Source organism: Mirounga angustirostris, unplaced genomic scaffold (genome assembly GCF_029215605.1).
Source record: "Mirounga angustirostris isolate CCGP_5_RB_7025 unplaced genomic scaffold, mMirAng1.0.hap1 SCAF_5, whole genome shotgun sequence".
In the NCBI taxonomy this organism is placed as follows: Eukaryota; Metazoa; Chordata; class Mammalia; order Carnivora; family Phocidae; genus Mirounga; species Mirounga angustirostris.
In genome coordinates this window covers 66,592,855-66,618,465 of record NW_026991713.1, presented here as the reverse complement: position 1 = coordinate 66,618,465, position 25,611 = coordinate 66,592,855, and the positions used below count along the sequence as shown (strand labels likewise).

The following is a 25,611-nucleotide window of genomic DNA, read 5'->3' as shown; positions in this document are numbered from 1 at the left end:
GCAGTTTTTCTCCTTGACCAAGGAAATCTAGCATAATTTGAATCTTTTATACAAAATCTGTCTCTGCACTCCCTCCATTCTGTATCTTTCATAAAGGACAGTAGAAATATACTGAAAGGATTGATTGATATTGTCAAATAATGATGAAAAATAAGATGATGTAACAAAGTAATAGTTTGAAATACAGCGGTTAGCATAATTTCTTGTTACTATCATGTTAGGTTATCTTTTCCTGGATGACCTATCCCTGTATCAACACATTCTTAGGTAATACTATTTTACTCTCAGATATTGTTTAGCAAAACTAACTTGCAACTGAAATTGTAGACTATTTTCTTCTTTGGTAAAATCTTCACATTACATTCAAAGATGTGAATTCCACAGCTTTGATACCATGTTGTATTGATTTTGATTGTATGTTTACTGGCACAGTAACTTTAAAAGATGGAGTACACTAGAACAGCTGTTGTTTGCTTTAAAATTGTTAGATTGGAAAATAAAAGACTTGAAACTTCACCCTGATACTAAGAGCCCCTTTGGCTGGGCTGACACAAAGTAAACATTAATGCTGGGTCATAGGAGCTTTTATTTATTGCAAAGTAACCACCCTAGGGGCTGGCAGGTTGGTCATCCTTGTCAGTCTTTCTGTAGCATCATGTTAACAATCTCTCTCACTCTCTCCTCAATTTAGGCAGCCTGCTGTAGGGGGCACAAGCTCAACTCCTAGAGCACAGAAGGCCATTGTGAATCATCCCAGTGCTGCCCTGATGGCTCTTAGGAGAGGATCAAGAAACCTTGTCTTTCGAGATTTTACAGTAAGCAAGCCTTGAAAGCCTTATCTGTAAAGGTGTGAGCACTGTATGATTTAGATCTTTATTCTTTTCTTTTCCTTTCTTTTTAAGGATGAAAAAGAGGGACCAATAACTAAACACATCCGACTAACAGCTGCCTTAATATTAAAAAATATTGGTAAATATTCAGAATGTGGTCGCAGGTGAGTAATCTATTTTCCATAGCCAGAGTGAATTTAGATTATCTTACTTTTACATGTAAATCAATAAGATTAGATATCTGTGTTTTTATTCACTGTTTTTTCTCATCAATTTTGTGAATATGTCCAAAAGCTTATGCCAAGGTCAGGCCATCATAATCTCTTAAAAGCCAAAAAAGTAGAAGTTAAAACAACCAAAAGGTGATCTTTTAATTTGTTTTATTAGGTTAATTTTCTTGCTGACCATAGAATTTAGAGCAAAAAGTAGATCTACTAAAGAGAAACCTTAGAAGTTTCTGGGGGACGGGAGGAGGAATGAATTGGAAAATGAATGGGTATCATTTGAATCGTGTGGAATTAGGATGGAATTTAGTTTGGTGATTGGCATTTTCATGAAGCCATCGAAGTCATAGATATTGCTAAGATTCTCTATAATGCTCTCAAGTTTAAAACTGACTTTCTGGGCTCCAGGGTGGCTCAGTTGGTTAAGTGTCCAACTCTTGATCTCAGCTCAGGTCTTGATCTCAGAGTCAGGAGTTCAGGCCCCACGTTGGGCTCCAAAACAACCAAACATACTTTTTAATGGATTTAATCAAGCAAGAGAAACTCAGGATTTTATACATCTGTAGAAAGTAGAAACTATAACTCTAATCCTGAGAGAGCAAATGTGGAAAGTCCTGTTGATGCCTTTTGAACTTTGTCTCCCTTGGAGCTTGTCTCTAATTTTCTAGTATTCCTTCTACATCTTCAACTGACTCATTTTAGGCTCTTTTGTCGAGAAGTTGTCCTTGGAGACATCCTGCCTTCTGGCTAGTGACTTTCTCTCTGTGTTTCGCTCCTCGGACATATTAATAGTCCCGTCTCCTAGATGTATCCTCCATCTACCTTACTTCTCCTCCCCCACTCCCAGTTGTACCTTGCCTTATTAGTTCTTTTACGTTTCTTGCAGTAACTTTCCAGCTGAATTTTCCCACCATGAAAACGGTGGACCAACAAAAGAAAGAAAAAAAAGCAATGATTTTGAGTATACCAAACTTCTGTAGATTAAAGATGAATAAAACTTAAAACTGAAGTTTAAAAAACAGTATTTGCAATGCAAAAGTTACTGTATTTAGTGTATCCAGTGTTCTCACAGGTGAATAAGAAAAATTCTTAACATTCAAATAGAAAAATAAGCAACGTTTTTCAGAAAGAAAGAAGTGTGAAGGTTTAGTCACTATACAAGAACACCAGCATCTTCCTTTTTCATTCATAACATGGTTTCTTACTACCTTTCTCACTGTATTTTCCTCTCCACCTTCCTTGTGCTTCATAGTTTACATTGTAGTTTCAGCCCAAATAAGCCACATACAGATTCCTAATCAAGTTAGACTCTTTCAGGTCACACTTTTGTACCTTTGGTTCCAATGTTCCTACTATTCTCCCTGCCTAGCATGCCCTTTGCCCTGGGGTGCTGGCCTGCTGACTATCTGGAAACCCTTTGTGACTCAGCTCACATCGTAGCTTTTGTGTGCTGCCCCCTATGCTGTGTTCCTCTTCCCCATCGAGTTCATTCTTCTGTATTTTTGTAACCTGTCTTGTAACATTTTTTTTTGGAAGTTCTCAGTATTTTATTATTTTTCTAAATTTAAATTCAAGTTAGTTAACATACAGTGTAGTATTGGTTTCAGGAGTAGAATTTAGTGATTCATCACTTATATTTATAACACCCAGTGCTCATCCCAACAAGCACTACCCTCCTTAAGACCCATCACCCATTTAGCCCATCCCCCACCTCCCTTCCAGCAACCCTCAGTTTGTTCTCTACAGTTAGGAGTCTTTTATGGCTTGCCTCCGTCTCTGTTTTTATCTTATTTTTCCCTTCCCTTCCCCTATGTTCATCTGTTTTGTTTCTTGAATTCCACATATGAGCGAAATCGTGTGGTATTTGTCTTTCTCTAACTTACTTCACTTAGCGTGGTACAGTCTAGTACTATCCACGTCATGGCAAATGGCAAGATTTCATTCTTTGATGGCTGAGTAGTATTCCATAGTATATATGTACCACATCTTCTTTATCCATTCATCTGTCAATGGACATTTGGGCTCTTTCCATAATTTGGCTGCTGTTGGTAGCGCTGCTATAAACATTGGGGTGCATGTGCCCCTTCGAATCAGCATTTTGTATCCTTTGGATAAATACGTAATAGTGCAATTGCTGGGTCATAGGGTAGCTCTATTTTTAACTTTTTGAGGAACCTCCACACTGTTTTCCAAAGTGGCTGCACCAGTTTGCATTCCCACCAAAAGTGCAAAAGTGTTCCCCTTTCTCCACATCCTCACCAACATCTGTTGTTTTCTGAGTTACTAATTTTAGCCATTCGGACAGGTGTGAGATAGTGTCTCACTGTGGTTTTGATTTGTATTTCTCTGATGCTGAGTGATGTTGAGCATGTTTTCATGTATCTGTTAGCCATGTTTATGTCTTCGTTGGAGAAGTGTCTGTTCATGTCCTCTGCCCATTTCTTAACTGGATTATTTATTTTTGGGGTTGATTTTGATGAGTTCCTTATGGATTCTGGATACTAGCCCTTTATCCAGTATGTCATTTGCAACTACCTTCCTCCATTCTGTTGGTTGCCTTTTAGTTTTGTTTGTTTCCTTCACTCTGCAGAAGCTTTTTATCTTGATAAGGTCCCACCAATATTTCATTTTTGCTTTTGTTTCCCTTGCCTTCAGAGACGTATCTAGTAAGAATTTGCTGCAGCCAAGGTCAAAGGGTTTGCTGCCTGTTTTCTCCCCTAGGATTTTGATGGTTCCCTGTCTTATATTTAGGTCTTTCACCCACTTGGGGATTTATTTTTGTATATGGTGTAAGAAAGTGGTCCAGTTTCATTCTTCTGCATGTGGCTGTCCAGTTTTCCCAACACCATTTGTTGAAGAGATATAACATTAATTACCATTTTGTAAATAGTTTTTAGGGGTGCCTGGGTGGCTCAGTCAGTTAGGTGTCCAACTCTTGGTTTTGGCTCAGGTCATGACCTCATGGATTGTGGGATCAAGCCCCACGTCAGGCTCTGCACTCAGCAGTGAGTCTGCTTGGGATTCTCTCCGTCTGCCCCTCCTCCCACCTATGCACAGGCTTGCTTGCTTGCTCTCTCTCTCTCAAATAAATAAATAATCTTTAAAGTAGTTTTTATATGGCTGTTTTCTCCTGCTGACCTATGTGTAGACTTTGTCTGAGTAATCTTTGTAGTCTGAACACCTAGCACAGCACTTAATATGTAGTAGATAATCTCTACTTTCTATTCATCCTTAAGATTCAACTCAGGGGTTACCTCTTCCTTTCCTGACATCTTCCTCACTAGCCTGCCTATGACCTAGGGTGCCATAGGTACTCCCTACCACCTCACATATTCCATATTACCACCCTAGATGGTGAGATAGTTGAAAGCAGGGATTGAATATTGATTTTCATTTTTGTGTCCTCAGTGCCTGGCATTTTGTTTGGAATGTACTAGCAATTCAGTAAGTATTTGATTGATAGATGGAAGGAAAGAAGCCTCACAAATTCACTCTTTTCCAGAGTTCTGATCTGGAATTTGTATAGATAATTGGAATTCTAAAAGTAATTTTATAACTTTTTCTTAGCACTTTTTCCTCACATTCAAATTGCACATTCTTAGGCTTATAGCAGAGCCACTTTGTCTAGATGTAATGTAATTATTGAGCCAGAAGTTTTCATTTTACTGTTTTTGTTTTGTTGTTGATTTTGTTATTTTATATTTAACTCTAAACCTTCCAGATGTCTTCTGGTATCTTTAGTTACTATGATCTTAGAATAGCAGAATCAAAAGAATGAAAACAATCCATTAAATTCTTACCATTCATCCTCCCAGTGAAGGCTGAACTGTAGAACTTCATTCAGACATCTCCAGTGATGTGGAGTTTTGCTTAGCAAGAATACTGACAGAATCTGGCAAAACATATGTGTGAAGAAGAGAGTGTAGGAAATCACATAGCTGCAAAAGATAATTCCCCATTGAGATTTCTTTCTCAACAGAGATGAGAATGGAATAAGTAACAGGGTATTTTTTTTTTTTTTTTAAGACTAAAGCCAACTCTGTTAGCAATAAGAAAATTGCACGATGATAGGAAGATATATGGAAATTTACCTTCATTCTTGTAGTATAGTATACTGAACAATATGAAATGTGAGCGTATTTAAAATTTGGAATTTAGAATCTGATTGTTTGAATAAGTAAAATGTTTAAATCCAGTTTATCTCCATTCTGATTAAGTTTGAGCTCTGGAGAATTGCAATATATTTCTCCTCCTTTTGATTTATATACCTTTTATCAAAATAATACATGGATCTTATTTAAAATCAAATGGTACTTTTCTATACACTGATAATGAACATAAAGAGATAAAGAGAATAATTCCATTTACAGTATATCAGTCTTGGGAATTCCTTCAATATTGAATCCCTTTTTCTTTCTTTTTTTTTTTTTCAAGATTTTATTTATTTATTTGAGACAGAGAGAATGAGAGAGAGAGAGCACATGAGAGGGGGGAGGGTCAGAGGCAGAAGCAGGCTCCCTGCCGAGCAGGGAGCCCAATGCGGGACTCGATCCAGGGACTCCAGGATCATGGCCTGAGCCGAAGGCAGTCGCTTAACCAACTGAGCCACCCAGGCACCCGAATCCCTTTTTCTTAAATCTGAACTATTTCCTTTACTTGATTAATTCCCTCATCATACTAAAGCATATCCTCCAAAAATTTTAAAACCCCACATATCTGAAAATGTCTTTATTTTTACTCATGATAGTTTGGCTAGATATAGAATTCTAGACTGAAAAGTTGTTGTTGTTGTTGTTGTTTTAAGTCTGTGAGGGCATTGCTCTTAATGTGTTCCAGCATGCAGCTTTGCTCTTAAGAAGTCTATAACGTCCTGGTTCCCTTTCCTGTGTTTGTGATCTATTTTCTCCCCTAGAAACATTTAGGATCTTTTTTTTTTTTTTTTTAACCTTACTTTCTGATATCCTGATGTTTTATTTATTTATTTATTTATTTTTTAAGATTTTATTTATTTATTTGACAGAGAGAAACACAGCAAGAGCAGGAACACAAGCAGGGGGAGTGGGAGAGGGAGAAGCAGGCTTCCTGCCGAGCAGGGAGCCCGATGTGGGACTCGATCCCAGGACCCTGGGATCATGACCTGAGCCGAAGGCAGACGCTTAACGACTGAGCCACCCAGGCGCCCCCTGACGTTTTATGATGATGTGTCTTGGTGTAGGTGTTTTGTTGTGATCGCTCAAGTGGGCATTTCATTTCAGTGGATCCTTTCAATCAGGAGATTCAAGTCCTTCCATAATGGGAATTTTTCTTGAATGTTTTTCTTTTTATAATTCTCTGCCAACCATGGTCTCTATTCCCCATTTCTTGAATTTCTGTTGTTGGGATGCTAGATCCTCCTAGATTGATCCTCTAATTTTCCTTTCTCTCTTAGTTTTCATTTTTGTCTGTTTAATGTATTTCCTGGAAATTTCCTTGACTTTATCATCAAATCTATTGAATTTTTACTTAGGCTATCCTACTTTCATTTCTAAGATCTTTCTGAGTGCCAATTGTTGCTATTTTATTACACCCTGCTCTTCTGCTCCCTTTAAGTATAGTTGCTGTTTCCTCTAAATTCCTCAAATGAGCATTTGGGCTTCATTTTCTATATTAAGAATCAAATATCAGCAAGCCAATTAGAAGCTTTGAGTGCATGATCTCCACTTGTCACTGGTGATTGCCATTTTGGGTGACCCCTAATGAACCAATTTGTTTATTAGAAGTCCTTCAAATGTCAGTCTCTAGAGAGAGATTGTTTCTCCAGAGAAAAATCTCTGATTTTCTTGCCTTTGGACATAGGCAGTTTGGAGGAGGGTCAGTGTAAAATCCTGTGTTATGGAAACAGAATGGGAGAGGGGACCAGGAGGACCTTACCATGTTAAGTATGTTACTTTCACCCAATCCTGTTTTTTGTCTGATTGTCCTACACCTTGCCTTTCTGGTTTAGTTTCTTCAGAAAATTTTCTTTAACTCATTTTGGTACTATTTTGGGAGGGAAAGGAGAAAAACCTGCATTCAAACTGCTAATTTGTGTCTTAAATTGTTTTCACTAATGCTTACAAATTATTTTTCATTATCTATTAAGTGTATTAAAGTGACACAATATTTATCCTTTGTTAAACATATCAAAAAAACCTTGAAATTTGAAATTGAAAGAATACCATTTTATACAACAAAAGAGGCATATTTTATCTAGTGAGTGCTTATTTTTTAAAACGCCCAAAAGTAGAAGATACTAATTTATATCAAAAATGGAATTGTTATGGGGTGCCTGGATGGCCCAGTTGGTGGAACATGCAACTCTTGATCTCAGAGTTGTGGGTTCGAGCCCCATGTTGGGCATAGAGATTACTAAAGAAAAAGTAAAATCTTTTTTTTTTTAAAGAAAGAAAAAGAAATTGTTACTTTAAAATCATCCTGGTGATTTAAATTTAGTCTTCTAGTTTTATCCATGTGACATAAAAATAAAAGAATACTTTTTTTTTAAAGATTTTATTTATTTTTTCATGAGAGAGAGAGCGAGGCAGAGGAAGAAGCAGGTTCCCTGCTAAGCAGGGAACTCAATGCGGGACTCAGTCCCAGGACCCTGGGATCATGACCTGAGCCGAAGGCAGATGCTTAACCATCTGAGCCACCCAGGTCCCCAAAAGAATACTTTTTAACATGTGGAAAAATTACTGTAATTTGTGAAATTTTTCATACTGAAAGATTTTTCTTTTTCAAAATGTTCATTAATTATAGAGGGAAAATAATTTGATCCCACTTTGTGATTGTTTTTATTATTGATGTTAGTTCACATACAGTGTTGGTTTCAGGTGTACAATATAATGATTGAACAATTTTATACATTACTCAGTGCTCGTTAATATAAGTGTACTTTTAATCCCTTTAACTATTTTACCCATTTCCTCACCCACCTCCCTGCTGGCAACCACCAGTTTGTTCTCTGTTTTTAAGAGTCTGGTTGTTTGTCTCTTTTTTTCTTTGTTTGTTCATTTGTTTTGTTTCTTAAATTCTACATGAGTGAAATCATACAGTATTTGTCTCTGACTTATTTTACTTAGCATTATATCCTCTGGGTCTACCCATATTCTTGAAGATGGCAAGATTTCAGTCCTTTTGATGGCTGAGTAATATTCCACTGTGTATATGTGTGTGTGTGCGTGCACACTCATGCACTCACATTACATCTTTGTAATCCATTCATCTGTGGATAGGCAGTTGAGTTGCTTCTGTGTCTTGGCTATTGGAAATAAAGCTGCAACAAACATAGGGGTGCATGTATCTTTCAAATTATGTAAGTTATTTTTAAATCAAGTTTTATAGGACTATTTTTTCTTTTCCAGAAAAAATTGTAGAAATTTCATAGTTCATTTAAAAATTTGTTTAACAAATTTTTGAAGTAGATCATACCTAAAGTATTAAAAAACAGAAGTATAAAGCTCAATGAATTATCACAGAGTGAACCACCCACATAACCAACCATGCAAGTTCAGAAATAGAGGAACACCAATACCACAGAGCCCCTTTGATTCTCCACCTGTCTTTATCCCATTTTCCTCAATGGGACCACGATCCTGATGATACACCATAGAATTTTGCCTGATTTTGAACTCTATGTAAGTAGAATCGTATGGTGTACATTCTTTTGTACTAGCTTTTTTATTCAGCATTATTTGTGAGATTCATTCATGTTATATGTAGCAGTATGTTGTTCATATTGTTGCAGTATAGAATTCTGTTCTAAGAATATACTCAATTTTGTTTTTTCCATTCTACTTTTGGTAGGCATATTGGTGGTTTTCAGTTTGGAGCTATTAAAAATAGTGTTCTATGAACATTCTATACATGTTTTTGGTCATATATATATATATATTTCTATTGACTTTTAAGAAGGATTGGTGATTCATAGGATATTATAACTTGAGTACATAATGCCAAACAATTCCAAAGAGATTTTATCAATTTATAATCCCTCCAGCGATGTATGAGAGTCACAGTTGCTCCACATACTTGCCAACATTTGGTATAATTTTAATTTTTAGTTTTAGCCATTGGGGGGGTATATGTACAGTATGGAAACTATATAAAAGCAAATATCAGAATAACCAGAAAACATGAAAGATGCTCAACTCCTTTGTCTTTAATCTTTTTTTTTTTTTTAAAGATTGATTTATTATTTGAGAGAAAGAGCATGAGCAGGAGGGGCAAAAGGAGGGGGAGAGAGCCTCTGAAGGAGACTTCACACTGAGCAGGGGGGCCAGACGCAGGGCTCGATCTTATGACCCTGAGATCACGACCCGAGCTAAAACCAAGAGTTGGATGCTTAGTCAACTACGCCACCCAAGGGCCCCAATTTCCTTTTTTTTTTTTTTTTTTTTTACAGTTGTTTTACTTCTTCCTTTGCTTTCGAATGGCAAAAATGGTACAATCCCCACGCGTTCATTTTGGCTTTGAATTTCTGTGTCTGTTCCCATAAATTGTTTCCCTACAATGTTCGTTCAAAATGTAGAAGTCAAGCTCCTCCCTCTTCTTCAGTTTCTTTTACCCAGGGTTATTTTAATTAAGGCACTGCAGTTCTTAGATAATCTCATGCTGGTTGATTTTTTTTTTTCCTGACATTTTTCTGATATTTAATGTAAAAGTTTTCATGCATAAGGTAAACTTGACATAATTCTGCAGTGAACACCTATATATACCAATCACCTAGCTTTTTTTATTGACATTTTACTATACTTTTCTTATAACTATTTCATCTTTCCATTTTGGGCTTATTTTTACCTTTTCTCCTCACCCCTCAGCATCACTCTGGTTTTTTGCTGGACAGTTCTCACTTTTATAATTTCTCTTCTTTATATACATAGCCACATCAGTATTGTAATTTTAGGGGTAGAAAATTTCTTTTTTAAGTTTACAAATTAAAAAGAAATAGCTGCTTTTATGAGTAATGTCTCATTCAGGTGATAAGCTTCACTTAATGAAGGGAAAGAAACTTGAATCATCTCTAGAATATAATTTTTATTTTCATATAAAAGCAGCCATCTTAGGGGCACCTGGGCGGCTCAGTTGATTAAGCATCTGACTCTTGGTTTCAGCTCAAGTCATGATCTCATGGGTTGTGGGATTGGGCCCTGCATCAGGCTCCATGCTCAGCAGGGGGTCTGCTTGAAGATTCCCTCTCTGCCCCTCCCCCCACACACACGTGCTCACCGTCTCTCTCTCTCTAATTAAAAAAAAAAAAAGCAACCATCTTATTTCTCTCCAGCTGTTTTCTAACATGATCTGAATTTTTATTTAATTTTGCCTTATTGTGGCAAGGACACTTAACATGAGATCTACCCTCTTAAATTGTTAAGTGTATAATACGTTAGGGTGGAGTGTAGGTACGGTGCATCTGTACATCTCTCAAGCTTATTCATCTTGCTGAACTGAAACTTTATGACCATTGATCCTCATTTCTTTCTCCCCCAGCCCCTGGTAAATACCATTTCACTCTTTGATTCTATGAATTTGACTTCTGTAGAAACATGATCTGAATTTTCTGGAAGCATGCATGAAGCTTGTCACAGAATTATGCCTGGCAGTCTTCCCATATTTAGAAATGTACAACGGAGAAAAGTCCAATAGGTGATCTTCCCTAATTCTGCTACTGCTGTTGAGCTAGAAAGTAGTTCCGTGTGGTGTGCCTCAAGATAGCCTCAAATTCCTCATCTGTGAATTGAATAGGTTAAATTAGTCATTTCCCAGATTCCTCCTCTTCCTGCATTACTGGGCGGGGAAGTATGTATTGTGTCTTTAAAAACTTTATATAATAGAGTTTTGTGTTCTCAGTTTTTTAGATTCCATATATTAGTGAAATCATGTATTTGTCTTTTTCTCTTTGACACTTTGCAGTTAGCCTAACACCCTCTAGGTCCATCCATGTTGTTGCAGATGGCAAGAGCTCATTCTTTTGTTTCACGGTTGAGTGATACTCTGTTTATATGCCACATCTTTACCTGTTGGTCTGTGGCTGGACACTTGGGTTGCTCCCATACCTTGGCTACTGTAAATAATGTTTCGGTGGACATAGAAGTGCACATATCTTTTTCAAATTAGCTTTTTTATTTCTTTTGGGTAAATAGTAGTGGGATTACTGGATTATATGGTGTTTTGTTTTGTTTTTAATTTTTGAGGAACCTTAAATATTTGGCAGAATTTACCAGAGAACCCCTGAACCTGGTGTTTTCTGTTTTGGGAGGTTATTTATTTATTTTTTGGGCGGGGGGAGGAGGTTATTTTTTTTTTATCAATTTCTTTAATAGATATAGGCCTTTTCAGATAGTCTGTTTCACTTTGTGTAACTTTTGGAAGCCTGTTTCTTTCAAGGAAGTGGTATGTTTCATCTGGAGTTTCAAATTTGTGGGCATAGTGTTATTCATACTAATTCTTAATTGCCTTTAATGCCCATGGGATCTGTAGGGATCTTTGGTACCTTTCCCTCTTTCATTTCCGGTATTAGTAATTTATATACACACTCTTTTTCCTTAGATAGCATGTCTTAAAGACTTCGTGATTTTATTGATGTTTTCAAAGAATCAACTTTTGGTTTCATTGATTTCCTCTTTTCAGTTTCATTGATTTTGGCTTGAATTATTTCTTCTACTTACTTTGGATTTAATTTGCTTTTCTGTTACTAGTTTCCTAAGGTGGAAATTTTGATTATTGATTTTAGATCTTCTTTTCTGATAATATGCATCCAATTAATGCTATAGATTTCCCTCAAAGCACTGCTTTCACGGAATTCCACAGATTTCAATAAGTTGTATTTTTATTTTATTTAATCCAAAATATTTTTAAAGTTCTTTTGAGATTTCTTCTTGACCCATGTATAACTTTGTGTTGCCCATGTGTTGTTTACGTCATGGACTTGGGGATTTTCCAGTCAACTTTCTATTATTAATTCCTGGTTTAATTCCATTTTGGTCTGAAAACTGACCACATTGCTACTAGCATTCTTTGAACCATCTTTTATACATGCAACTTCTCCGAGTGTATTAACAGCAGCAGTATGTGGTATGTGGTAAAAACATTTGTTCACTGAAAAATCGCTACATGGATACAAGGAAATTCTGTCACGCTTGGAAACATCTTTTATCCAAGTAAGTTTATAGTGTATTCCATTCACCAAAGTGTGCTGAACACATGAAATAAATATCTCAATGAAATAAAAAATGTTAGTTTTTAAATGTGCAAAGTCCATAAGAATCATCACTGACCTTGGAACCTCTGTTTTGTTTTTTTTTTTCCAGATTGTTAAAGAGACATGAAAACAACTTATCAGTGCTAGCCATTAGTAACATGGAAGCTTCCTCCACCCTTGCCAAATGCCTTTATGAACTTAATTTTACAGTTCAGAGTAAAGAACAAGAAAAAGACTCAGAAATGCTGCAGTGAAAAATAATTCCACTTCTGTAGTGGGGACTCAAAGTCACATACATTTCACATACTGTTACTGAAGAAAGCACCAAGTCTTAATGGAACAGAGACCATAGAATGAATTATTTTATCTCCTCCCATGATGCTGAGAGGAAGCTTCGTATTCTGATCTCTGAGCGAATCCCTTTGTTCTCTGTTTAAAAAAATCTAAAAAGAAAAAGAAAAAAAAAAAAACTGCTGTGGGATTGTCAACCAGCTTATCTGCAGGATGTCTCTCAGATCTGATAAATCCTGATGGAGACTGGTATGATCAGAATTCAGTACCATCCACATTGGAATATACATGGAATATTGTAAAACCTACATGAGCAGATGAAATAGAAGCATTAAATATTTTTATCTATATCCAAAAAGGAGCACATTTTTATATTTACAAAACCGTTTAAGCTGGTTTGAATAATTAAAAAAAAAAAAATTTCAGCACACCTATACCCCTGATCTCAGAGGGGGCCACCAATATCTAACTATGGATTGTGTGTTTTGTTTAGAAATCAGTAGCTTGGTTTTCTTACTTGAGCCAATATATTTTCACTTATTTATTATCATAAAAATTTACCAGTCTGAATAGATCCTGTAAATATTTGTGAATAGAACGAACACCTTTCATGCCACTGCAGCCACTGGAAGTACATTCTGTGGTGTCCTAGAAGCATTATTGGTAGGTTCTAAAGTTTTCTAGACTTTCCTGTCAATTGTAAGTAATTGTGATATATTCTATGCAGTGGATGAATGTTCTTTAAATTTGTGTAAATACTTCTGCAAAGGTACTGATGCTGTAAAGTCAAAACAGTTTTGTGGAACTGTGATTTTTTTTTTTTTCCTTTTTTTCTTTTGTTTCTTTTGTTTTGTTTTGTTTTGTATTATACACCTTGTAGAACTCATTTTGCTGGCTGAAAGAGTATGGAATAATATATCTCATGTCATTTTTGTAGAAGAAAAACTATTTGAAGGTATTTTTTGGTTTTCCCTAACATGTATCCACTGTAAACGTTTGTCATGTGCAAGCTCAGAGCTTGGACAGAATTTTTTGTATTTGTAAATTGGTTTAAATACATGGAATTTTATACAGGTTTTCTCCTGTGTTATATATGCATTATGTGCAGGTATGATATTTTCTTCACTACTTTTTCTATCTTAATATAGTGTGGAATTTTATCGTATTATTCTTCCATTCTTAATACTGTACCACATTCCTGCTCAGAAACTGCTCACTTCCTTAAATTGTCTTCTTCCCCCCCCAGCGTGAAATGTATCCATTTATAACTGCCTATTGCCTGTTCTATTAGCATCCAAAAATGTGGAAGGCCTCCCAACCACCATTTCTGCTGTGTCCTTAGGATGTGCAGTAAAAAATATAGACCTAACAGTTTATGTTATAGAATGGCTTTATTTACTTTGGTGACTGTTTATAGTTTTTAAATAAAAGACTGAACATTTTCTTGAGTCCTTCATTTCTGAGTATGCTGAAGACATTCTTTAAAAATATAGAGAGAATCCCAAATTTAGCTGAAGACAAGGTGCAGTCACCTATTTAATTATATGTCCATTTATGATACGTTAAATAGAGAACAGATAAAAGAGGTCCTTTACATGACAGATTTGCATGAGATAGCAGAAGATGGAGAGTATTTTCCATTTGTTATGATGTAAAGCAGAGCCAGGTTATTGTTTGATACTGTGTTTCTTTGATTGTTCATTCAGAACCACAACGCAACCAAATCTTCGACTTGAATTTAGGGGCAAATTCTTAGAGTAAAAGGATGATCTCAGTTTGGATATAAAAAAAATGTTTTAATAGTTTGATTCAACTGGTATTGAAAGAAAATCTAATTTCTCCCTGTAGGGGGATCCCTGGAGCTACACTCTGCTGAGTAGTAATGAACGCTAAAGAGACTTTGTCAGCCAGCGTTAGCCACCATCATTTCCAAGGGTTGTGGGGTTTATTTTTGGCCCACCTCCCAAGATTGGGGCTACCCAGTAGATGCCACAGAGATCATGTGGATAACACTAAAATGGTCCTAAACTCCCGCAAACTTAAAAGGCTCCCAGTTGTTGATACCAGTTGGAGAGTATTCATTGTACTTCTCTAAAAAATCTCAAATTTTTCTAAAGTAATTTTGTGTAACATCAATGTATGTTTTAAAGGTACATGTTTCTTTGCAAAATAAGAAACTGCAAGGTAATTAGAAAAGAGAAGAAACTCCGGGCTCAGAAACATGGTTTTCACACTCACCATTCATCCACCTCATTGGAATTGCATGCCGTAGTTCTAGCTTCTGTGCTATGATATGTAAATATGTCTGTAGTCCCTTTGAGCATTGGTCTCAGCAGAGAATTTTCTAAATGTATTTGACCTAATGAAATCAATTATGGCTTCCCACTTAGGTTTTTCTCGTATAGCTTTATAGAACTATTATATAATGAAATAACGACTTTCTGGGTAATGGAATCAAAGTGCTCTTGCACAGTAAGTTCTGCATAACCCTCTCATTCATGAAAAGGTGCTCCTCGCTAGACAGAAACTTGCTGATTTCCAGTATTGTTATTTTGTCTAAAGTTCTGTAAATACATGCTTTAATGTTACTTTGAGAAATCTATGTAAATAATATAGTCTACAACATAGAGACTGTACAATTCTGTGTTATATATGTGCCTAGTGCTCTGTTGGCACTCAATAAATTTTAAGTAACAAAATCGATAATCATATAGCCAAGGCATATTTTTCTTCCAAGCTCTAGACAGGATGTGACTATATACTAATGAGACTCCGTAGCATAAGCCACACATGAAAACTCGTCTCATTACTTTATAGTCATACCATGTATGTTTTTTTTAACCAGAAAATGACAATAAAAATGATTTTTAAAATGAGAATGTTTTGGGTAAGTGTTCTGTCCCGATCTTAATCACAGTGATTCAAACATCAAACACCCAACAAAAAACACGACGTTCTTCATCTCTGAAACAGAAGCTGAAAAGAAGCAGGAGCATGGTCACCGGGTTCACCACGTGGGGCACCTGACACTTGACTGTTGGATCATCTTGGCCAAACAGTAATAAGGTGAAAGAGAAAAAAAATCCACTGTCTATCCTAGGGAAATTTGAGCTGTCATGCTCATCTTACTTTAACTGTCTTCAGAGTACTTAGTCACTGAAATACTCAAAATTTTCACTACCTTTTCTGAGGCAGCAAAACGAAGACAGTGTTACTTTCTAGTTACATTACAACCAATGTTCACTTTCTCCACTCCCTTGGTATTTGTGACTCTTTACTCGGATTCCTAGATTCTCCTTTCATGAAGGAAAGGAACAGATGCTTCTTGGTAACAATTAAGTCCAGGACTGCATTGTGTGCAAGTTAAGAAAGGCTAAGGCACACTGTCATATTCCTAGGTAAGCAGACCCATTTCTTCTGATACTGAGTACACTTGAGTATTAAGAGAAAAAGCTATCATGGTAAGTCAAGTCCTGGTTCTTGTGGATTTCAGTCTGAGACACCACTGGATACATGTATTCAAAAGATCAACTGCTTTTAAAAAGTAACTTTTGTGAAAGGTAATTCTACTGTACAATTCGAGAATCAAACAGTTGTTAAAAGATATTCACTGAAAAGTCTCCCACATCTTTCCCATCTCCTGGCTCCCACCCCCACTTCCAGATAACCGCTGGTCATGTTTCTTAAGTACACCTCTGGTATTGATTTTACAAAAGAGCAAATATGAGTGTGTAATTTTTATGCAAAATATTTTATACCACAAACACTGCTGCACTTAAAAAATGCTTAGTATCTTAAGACCTTTCCATATTCATATAAAGATCGCTCATGTCCTTTTTTACAGCTGTATGGTACTCCTTTGTATGGGTACACCATGATTTATTATTTGGACCCCTTATTGACAGATATTTAAATTGTTTCCAAACTTTAATTATGCTGGTCATTAACATTTGCTTAACACAATTCCTGTCATTCACTACACTAAGCATTTTACATGTATTGTCTCAGTCTTTATAAAAACCCAATGTTAGCTAATGTTACAAGGTGGGTAGAGAGGGTTGGGATGACTGACTACCTTGACCAAAGTCAAATGGCAAGTAAATGGAGCTATTTAATGAGCACACATGAAGCTAATTATAGAGTAATTAGAATTCTTTCCAGGAGGAGTCAGACATGAGACACTTGGTTTTGGTACAAATCTTTTTATTTGCTGCATTGTTTCTATTAAATATTTTCTTCCTATGCAGTATGTTGACTGTTTAAGATTTTCTATAATTCCTCAGATTTTTTCCCCAAGTATTCCATTTATTAATTTGGCATCACTTAACTTCTTAGAGCCAGAAAAACTTTCTGGGAATTCCCTTAACAAAGGAACATTACTAAGACAACAGTTTATAGTAAACTGAAACCACAGTTTCCAACCAACAACTATCCACTCTGGTGTATAATTTGAACAACTGTTAGCTCATTCTTCTGGATAAAGTTATTCTAAACTTTTTTAGGATGTTAATAGGATTTTTTCCTCTGTTTATACTTCCCTTACATCTCATTTAGCTTAAGCATTGATGGAGTACCTCTGCTCTTCGTTCGGAAGATGAAGGAGACAGTCCTGCTCTGAAGCTGAGACAAGCTTCCCAAGGCTGCCCAGTAACAAAGGTAAAACACGGGCTGTTATGAGAATTATAAAGTGTTTCATGAGTTCAGTCATGCGGTAGCCTTCATTTAATTGACGAGTAGGGAAGGCAAAGTGGGATGGGCTGCGTGGAGAAAGAAAAATGTCTTTTGGAGACTTTCAGGGCTGATAGAAATTTGACAGACCTAACAGTGATGAGAGAGTGAGTTTGGAGAGGTCTTGTTCAAGAAGAGAGGTTATAGATTAAATGGTGCAGTGTTAGATGTTGCTAAAGCAGAGGAATGCTTTGGCCACCAAGCAGAGAACCTAAAGGGCTTCATGAAGTGTAGTGTGGAAATCAATCATAACAAATAGACTGAAACACATTCGGTGGGGGGTGGGGGAGGGTTTCCAGAATCTCTGGACTGTACTCTATGGTTTCCCTAAACTAATGGGGAAATGTTTAGCCTTGGCTTTAGGGAGGATTTACTGATTTTAACGATGGGATATGCCCTGTTTACAGGTAAACTGTGTGAAAGATAACGGCTAATTTTGGGGTTGACCCTTTAAACAAATTCACTCTTGTTGGACTGGGAACAGGCAACTTTCTGAGTTGTGCAACCTTTGAAAATTGACAATAGTTTGTTAAAATAATAACTGAAAGGAACAAAAGCTGCCACAATCGAATACAGAAAGCACAATTTTAAGTGTATACACACAATGACTTCACTCTTGCACGGAGTAGGCTCTGGCACATTTGGTGCTCTATTTTTCTGGTTCCAAACAGAAGGATATTTTATGTGATGCAGAATTCTTTCAGTGGCAATTTTCCCCCCATATGATTTTCTTTCCCCATCGGGACTGGCTTGAAAGAAAGGAAAAGATAAAGAATGGTAGATTGAATACCACAAATCTAAACAAGGGCTCTGAGCTAATTGTTGACCTTTTTTTTTTTAACACAAAGTTTTATTGTGAAATCCCCACCTCAAATGCATATAACAAAGTGCATAAAATAATGAGTAGAGCTTTTTTTACTGTAAAGCAAATCGCTCTGTAACCACTGCCCAGACCAAGCAGTAGACCTTGGCAGTTCCCCTCCTCCCCAAAGGGCTTTTGTTCCAATCACCATCCCTCCCTTCCCCACACCACTCTCCTGATTTTAAGGACAATCACTTCCTTTAAAGTTTTTTTTTTTTAATCACCTAAGTATAGATCTGTAAATGCTATAATATAGTTGTCTATTTTTGAACTTAATATAGAAATGCAGTGTTGAATTGTATTCTTTTGTTCCCATCATCTTTCACTCAACTTGGCTGTAAGATTCATCTGTACGGTTGCAAGTAACAACAGTTCCTTTATTTTCATTGCTAAATAGTATTCCAACATTGATGGCATTGAGTTGTTTCCACCTTGGGGCTATTACAAACGATACTATGAGCATCCTTATCCTTGTCTCTTGGTGTACTTGGGAATGCATTTCTGTTGACCATTTTCTTAGCTGTGGAATTGTATCTAATTATCTATTAAGATACTACCACAGAGCAGCCTACAAGAGTTAGCAAATCATGGATATAGTCTGTGTTCAGTGGTAAGAGATCCTGGAACTATCCAAAGATGCCACAAAGTCAGTTGGGTTGGGGGATGGGTAAGAGGATGGCTTAGCAGATTTGCTGCCTTCACCTGAACCTGGGCAGACCCATTCATAATGGTTCAAGATTTTGTTTAGAAGGTGTTCTGTAAAAAGTTTGTTGGCAATACAGCATATGGGAATTACACTGCTCAGACCAAGTATTTAATATTAATGGAATTAAATGGTTAAAAGAAGTCTGAAGGATGAACTGGAAGAGAAGACTAACTAGATAGAGGGACCAGCTGGTTAGACAGTTGAGTAGGTGAGTGATTATAAGAACTTCATGTGCCCTGGAGAGGGACAATAGAAGTAGTGAGTATGAACAAGCCATTTTTGGTGCCCAGACTGGGTATGTTGAGTGAGTAGGAGTTAAGTGTGGAGCACATATGGTTGGGTAGATCTTGTGATGAGCCAAGAGGCAGCACTGGAACATAGTTACAGGCATAGACTTTGGACTCAGCCACCTCTGTGAGGTCTGAGTGATCCTGGCTAAGTAACTGAACCTCATTCTCATTTGACAAATGAGGTTAATAATAGGACCTACTTTAAAGGTTGTTATGAAGAGCCAGTAAGAAGCACTTGGTGTTAGTCCCTGCTGCTGTGACTGGTAATCATAATTGCACTTGCTAGAGCTAAGGGGGACATGCTATCAGCTATTAAAGTGTAAAAGAAAGACTTCCAGAAATGATTTAGAAAAACCCATGTTACAGCGATCATTTTAGAAATGTCTAGAATTCCTTTAGGCAAGTGTGTAAATAAAAGCCTGTTGAATTGAGCATACACAGGCTGACCTTAGCAACAGCTGGATTCCTACAAGAATTCCTACAAGAATCTTATTCCACCCTGGAACTGTGAGCACCCAGGAAATGTTCAAGATTTATCTCTCTGCTTAGTGGGATCTAAACCCCAGATAAACTGGTATTTGAAAACAAGGTTTAAAAAAGAGTGAGAATAAACTGTCACGTGCCTTTGCTGCCTTTGAGAGGGAGGATAGAATCTAAATGGTTTTAAAGACAAGCTGTGATCTAATTAATTATGTTGTTCTAACAGAACAGCTGTGATCTATAGGGGATCTAAAAAAGCTACATAGTGGTTTGCTTCTTGGCTACACATTAGCCTCCACCTGGAGATTTAAACTATCCCAAACAGAGACTGATTAAATTGGTCTGGGGTGACCCTATGTATTGCCTTTTAAACTAATTAATTCCAGTATAGTTACCATACAGTGTTATACTCATTTCAGGTGTACAATACAGTGATTCAACAATTCTGTACATTACTCAGTCCTCATTAGTATTAGTTAACTTTTAATCCCCATTACATCTTATGCATATAGCAATTTATATTAAATCAGTGGTGGCTTAAGTCCGAACCTATTCTTTACTCCTCCCCCCGCCCCGCCATGTTTGAGGTATATGGTGTCATACTTTATATCCTTTTATTTTGTGAATCCCTTGACGATTTTTATAGATATGCTTCATTTTACTGCTGTTGTGCTTCCTACTTTCCTTACTCCTACTTACGGTCTTTCCTTTCTACTCAAAAAGTCCCCTTTAACATTTCTTGTAGGGCTAGTTTAGTGGTGATAAGTTCCTTTAACTTTTGTTTGTCTAGGAAACTCTCTCTCTCCCTCTATTCTGGGTGATAGCCTTGCTGGGTAGAGTATTCTTGGTTGTAGGTTTTTTTCCTTTCAGCACTTTGAATATATCATTTCACTCTCTCCTGGCCTGCAAAGTTTCTGTTAAAAAACCAGCTGATAGCCTTATGGGATTTGCCTCTTATGTAACTGTTTTTCTTCTCTCACCGCTTTTAAAATTCTCTATCACTACTTTTTGCCATTTTAATTACTATGTGTCTTGGCGGGGACCTCCTTGGGTTGATTTTGTTGGGAGGATCTCCTGTGCCTCCTGGATCTGGATTTCTATTTCTTTCCCCAGCTTAGGGGAAACTTTCAAGTATTTCTTGAACTACCTTTTCTGCCCCCTTTCTCTCTCTCCTCCCTCTGGGATCCCTATAATGGGAATGTTATTATACATGATGAGTTGCTGAGTTGCCTAAGTCTATTTTTGTTTTTTATTATTTTTTCTCTCTCCTGTTTGGCTTGATTGCTTTCCATTACTCTGTCCTTCAGGTCACTGATCCATTCTGCTGCTTCCTCTAGTCTACTATTTATTCCCACTAGTGTAGTTTTAATTTTTTTTGAGTTATCTCTGATTGGTTCTTTTTTTGTTTTCCATCTCTTTATTAAGGGTCTCACTGAGATCCTCCACTCTTTTCTGAAGTCCAGTGAGTCTCTTTATGACCATTAAATTCACAGACCTATTATTTATCTCATTTAGCTCTGTTGCTGTAATTTTGTCCTATTCTTTCAATTGGGACATAGTCCTCTGTCTCCCCATTTTGTCTATCTCTCTGTTAGGAAACTTAGCTACATCTCCTGCTCTTGAAAGTAGTGGGCCTATGAAGAAGAGATCCTATAGTGCCCTGCAGTATAATGCCCTCTGTTCCCCAGAACCTGGCACTTCAGGGGTGTCTCTTACATGTATTGCATGCTCCCTACTGTTGTGGCTGAGCCACTTTTCCCTCCAGTCCATCTGCAATGTCTCTCTTTGCCTGTTGTGTGCAGGGTTTGGTCCCCGTGTTGTTAGTAAGCCAGTCTGGGGCCGCCTTGGGCTTGAGTGAGTCAGACCAGGTGTTTGCCAGATGCAGCAGCACCAAACTGCAGGATGCTTTCTGTGTTGTCCACTGAGAAGCTTTGCCCCTAGCCCACTATTGGGGCCACAGTTGAACTGGTGTGTATGGTTATCTTCCTCATTCCCCCGAGGAGTCACTTTGGAGTGATGCTGGGCCCTGTGGGGCCTGCTTGCACACTGCCAGGCTCGTGGCACCACTCTGGAGGGGCTCTGGCCAAGGGCATATTGGAGGGGTTAGGTCCACAGAACACAGGGGTGGGACACGTGGTGGTAAAAGGTCTGGCAGGTCTGCTGCAGGAAAGACCTGGAGCTGCCAGGGACCAGGGCTGGTGGTGTTGGATGGGGTGGGTGGATCCATAGAAGAGCTGGGGGTGGGCCATGCAGTGTCAGTAAGGTATGCACAGATCTGTTGTGGGAGGAGCCCTACAGGCCTGGCTGGAGGGGATGTGTCCACAGGAGAATGCAGGGGCAGGTGCACTGTTAGCAAGTTAGGTAGAGAGTGTTGCTGCTGCACTGGTTCCCACAGGTGTCTGGGGGGGCAGGGCATGGGGGAGGGAGATGGCGCCAGCCAGCTCTTTTGTTCTTGGAAAGTCTCCCAAAGGTACCCGCCCTTAGTTTAACTCCCCACTATTTCTCTGCCCTTCCTACCCTCTTTGATGTGGCCTCTTCTGTGCATTTAGTTGTGCACAATGTGTTCTGCCAGTCCGCAGATCATCTTCTGGGTTATTTACACTGATGTGGGTGTTACCTCATTGTATCCATTGGATGTCAGGATCTTCCTACTCCTATAATCTTCCTGGAAGTCTCTGTATATTGGTTTTTTGTTTTAAAGCTCTGCGACCCTAAACGTGCAGCTAGATTTCAAGCCACTGGACAAGTAAGTTGTATTTCCATCATTATCAACATGGTGGGAAAACCAGTCTGGATTATAGGGCAGATTCTCCAAGTAAAAATACAGGAAATTACTTTCACATCTATTATCTCACTTAATTCTCTAGGTAGGTAGGCAGCAGTCCCTTTTATAGGCCACTCTGGCTCAGAGAAGTAACATACTCAGGGGCACAAAGTGTGCCTCAGTTTTTTGTGAGCTTTAAAGCCAAGACCCCTACTTACCTTAAGTGGATTATCTTCTCTAGTGCTCACAGGATTGGGAGAAATATGCCCAAACTAGTTATGGTTTGGGAAGTCTACTTCTTTATGACTAAGGGATGTCTCAGCCCAGAAACCCAGTGGGTATTGACTACTTACAGACCAGCACCCATCAGCTACTATAGGAGGCGCTGTGCTCCTCCCTGGGGAGCTGTGTATGGAGAGCCATCTATGAGACACCTATCACAGGTGCTCAAGCTGAGACCTTAGGCCAGTTCTAGAGTGGGAAGTTGGTAACTCCCTAGCCTAAAGCAAAGCCTCCTACCCATTCCCCCACTGTCATGTCCCAAGCAATGAGGACTGCAGTTTTCTTAAAAAGTTTTTCTGATCATACAACTCTTACTCACTGTAGTGAAGTTGAAAGCTAAAGAAGAGCATTAAAAGAAGATCCTCTGCTACCCAGAAATAACCCCTATTAAGAATTTGTATTTTTTTTGCCTTAAAAAAAGTTAAGTTGGAATATTACATATACAGTTACTCCTTAAGTAACATAGGTTTGGACTGCAGGGGTCCACTTATACATGGATTTTTTGATAAATATGCTATAGTACTAATAAATGTATTTTCCTTAGAATTTTAACATTTTCTTTTCTCCAGCTTATATTAAAGAATACAGTGTGATAATACATGTAACATACAAAATACATGTTGACTATGTTGTCAGTTAAGACTCCCAGTCAAAAGAGGGCTATTAGTAGTTAAGTATTTGGGAGTCACAGATTCTACGGGGATTTTTTTTTTTTTTAGATTTTTTATTTATTTGACAGCGAGAGAGACAGTGAGAGAGAGAACACAAGCAGCGGGAGTGGGAGAGGGAGAAGCAGGCTTCCCGCGGAGCAGGGAGCCCGATGCGGGGCTCGATCCCAGGACCCTGAGATCATGACCTGAGCCGAAGGCAGATGCTTAACGACTGAGCCACCCAGGCGCCCCTCTATGGGGATTTCTGACTGTACAGGGGTTTGGTGCCCCTAGCCCCTCGTTGTCCAAGGGCCAACTATAGTTTGTGTCCTGTTTTCCTCCATTTCATTTTTTTATCCCTGAAAACAGTTGCAACAGCTGCCAAATGCCTTCACATGAATGAACCACAGTTTAACCATCCCCTCCAATTTTCCACTGTTAAATACTAGAAAGGAGGACTATGTGAACCAGCATGTTTTATTATTATGGAAAGAGTATATGGCCCTTTTAAGGTTCTTTATACTTATTTTCAGTTGCCTTTCAGAAAACTTGTACAAATGGCCACCAGTACTAGTTCTTCATGGGCCTCTTGCCAGAATTAAATTGATCAGTTTGATAAAAGAAAATGTGTAACATTAACTGTGAACACCTTTTCATATTTACAAACCACTTTTATTAAGCCATTGAAAGATTAGCAGAGTAATCTTTCAAAATGCAAATCTGCTCATATCAAATACCTCCTGCTTGAAAGATTTCAAAAGCTTTTCTTTGCAAAACTGATTGCCTTTAAGAACTCTCCACCAGTCTTCACTCCAGCCAATTTAGGCTTGGGGTTGCCATGCTTTCGGGCTCCAGAACTTTTGCACCGATTTCCTCTGCCAGCTTGTCTTTTCTCCTTGCCTAGGACCTATTCATCTTTTAGCTCGAGTGCCACTTCTTCCAGGGACTCTCACCAATCACTATGAGGGCCTGTTACCCTACCACGGATTCTTGGGTAATGCAGAGTCCTCTGTCATTCCTGCATCAGTTATTCAATATATAGCTGCTTTCCCCACAATATTATGTAGTTCTACGAGAGTGAAAACAGTATTGTTTTGCTCACTCTTCCCTAGTGTGTACACACATGAGGCTGAAATGTAGAATATGACCAAAGCTGTGTCTTCAGGGTCTAAGACGAACTGATGCATACAGAATCTAAATCATAGTCTAGACTATTAAAAGAGGTCAGATGGTAACACTGCTAGGAACTAAGGGAGCTAGATTTTACTGCAAAGGAATTCCAGTTTGATAGAGAGGAAATAGCAACTGAGAGAATGGAGATGGGAGGAAAAGGGAAAATGCACGAAGGATGGCTTCAACATTAAAAGCTTAGTATCTCCAGGACAGGAAATACAGAAGTGTTAAAAAGGCAATGAAACAACGTAGTTAGACACAGTATAAATCTCCCTGCCTCACTTCTTCCCCAGTCAGCTGTGTCTTCCGTGTTCCCAGTACACTTTAAAGTTCAGCTGTAACTCCCACGTGTTATAAACGTTCCATCTGGGAGCTCAGTGTAACACCCCACACCCCAAGTCAAGTGCTGACTTCAGCGTCTATCAATCCCGTATCTCAGTCCTGTCTCTATCACTAAGTAACTGTGTAACTAGGTAACTCGGTGTTTTATGTATCTCAATTTCCTCATCAGAACAAAGATGACTATTAGAATTGGTTTTATAAACCAAAAGAGGCGACACTTATAATGTCTGAGAGCGCACCCGGCACATATTACAAGCTTAATAAATACGCTATTACTATACTGTTCTTTTGAAAGATTGTGGTATAATTAATTCTGATAATATGTGAAGAATCCAAGAATCCCTGACACATAGTAGGTGTGCACTGTTTGATGAAATAGGTGTTCATTAAGACCTTATGACCAAAGGCAATCTTAATTTTACCTGTTCAGTCATAATATCAAAGGTGGAACTACACTCTAAGTTCAGCACTGTGGTGGGACTATAAATTAGTACACCCCTTTCTGAGAGCAATTTGGCAACACTATCCAAATTAAAAATGTGCATATCTGAAATTCAGTGTAAGCACATACACAAAATAGAGGTTCCTAGAGCTAAATCACAAAGGGTGCTCAGTAAAACATTGTTTCTAATAGCCAAAACCTGAACATAACTTCAATGTCCATCACCATGGGAACGTGATATAGCCATTATAAAACAGAACATGGACATTAAGATATATTTTCAATTTATTAAGGAGACTAGAGATGCAGAACAGTTTACAGAATATACT

At 37.9% G+C, this 25,611-nt stretch overlaps 2 protein-coding genes across 4 annotated transcripts in view; one reads left to right on the top strand and one right to left on the bottom strand.

The window, feature by feature from the left end:
- ARID2 (AT-rich interaction domain 2) overlaps nt 1-14,006 on the top strand; it is a 162,755-nt gene extending 148,749 nt beyond the window's left edge. For both annotated transcript variants that reach the window (XM_064591359.1, XM_045873582.3), the window contains 3 exons: nt 692-815; nt 903-994; nt 12,382-14,006. In XM_064591359.1, coding sequence (XP_064447429.1) covers nt 692-815; nt 903-994; nt 12,382-12,526 — 361 coding nt within the window. In that variant the 3' untranslated portion in view covers nt 12,527-14,006. The remainder of the gene's footprint in view (nt 1-691; nt 816-902; nt 995-12,381) is intronic.
- Nucleotides 1-25,611, bottom strand: part of SCAF11 (SR-related CTD associated factor 11) — a 104,518-nt gene that overhangs the window by 1,738 nt on the left and 77,169 nt on the right. The gene's annotated exons all lie outside the window — the stretch shown is intronic.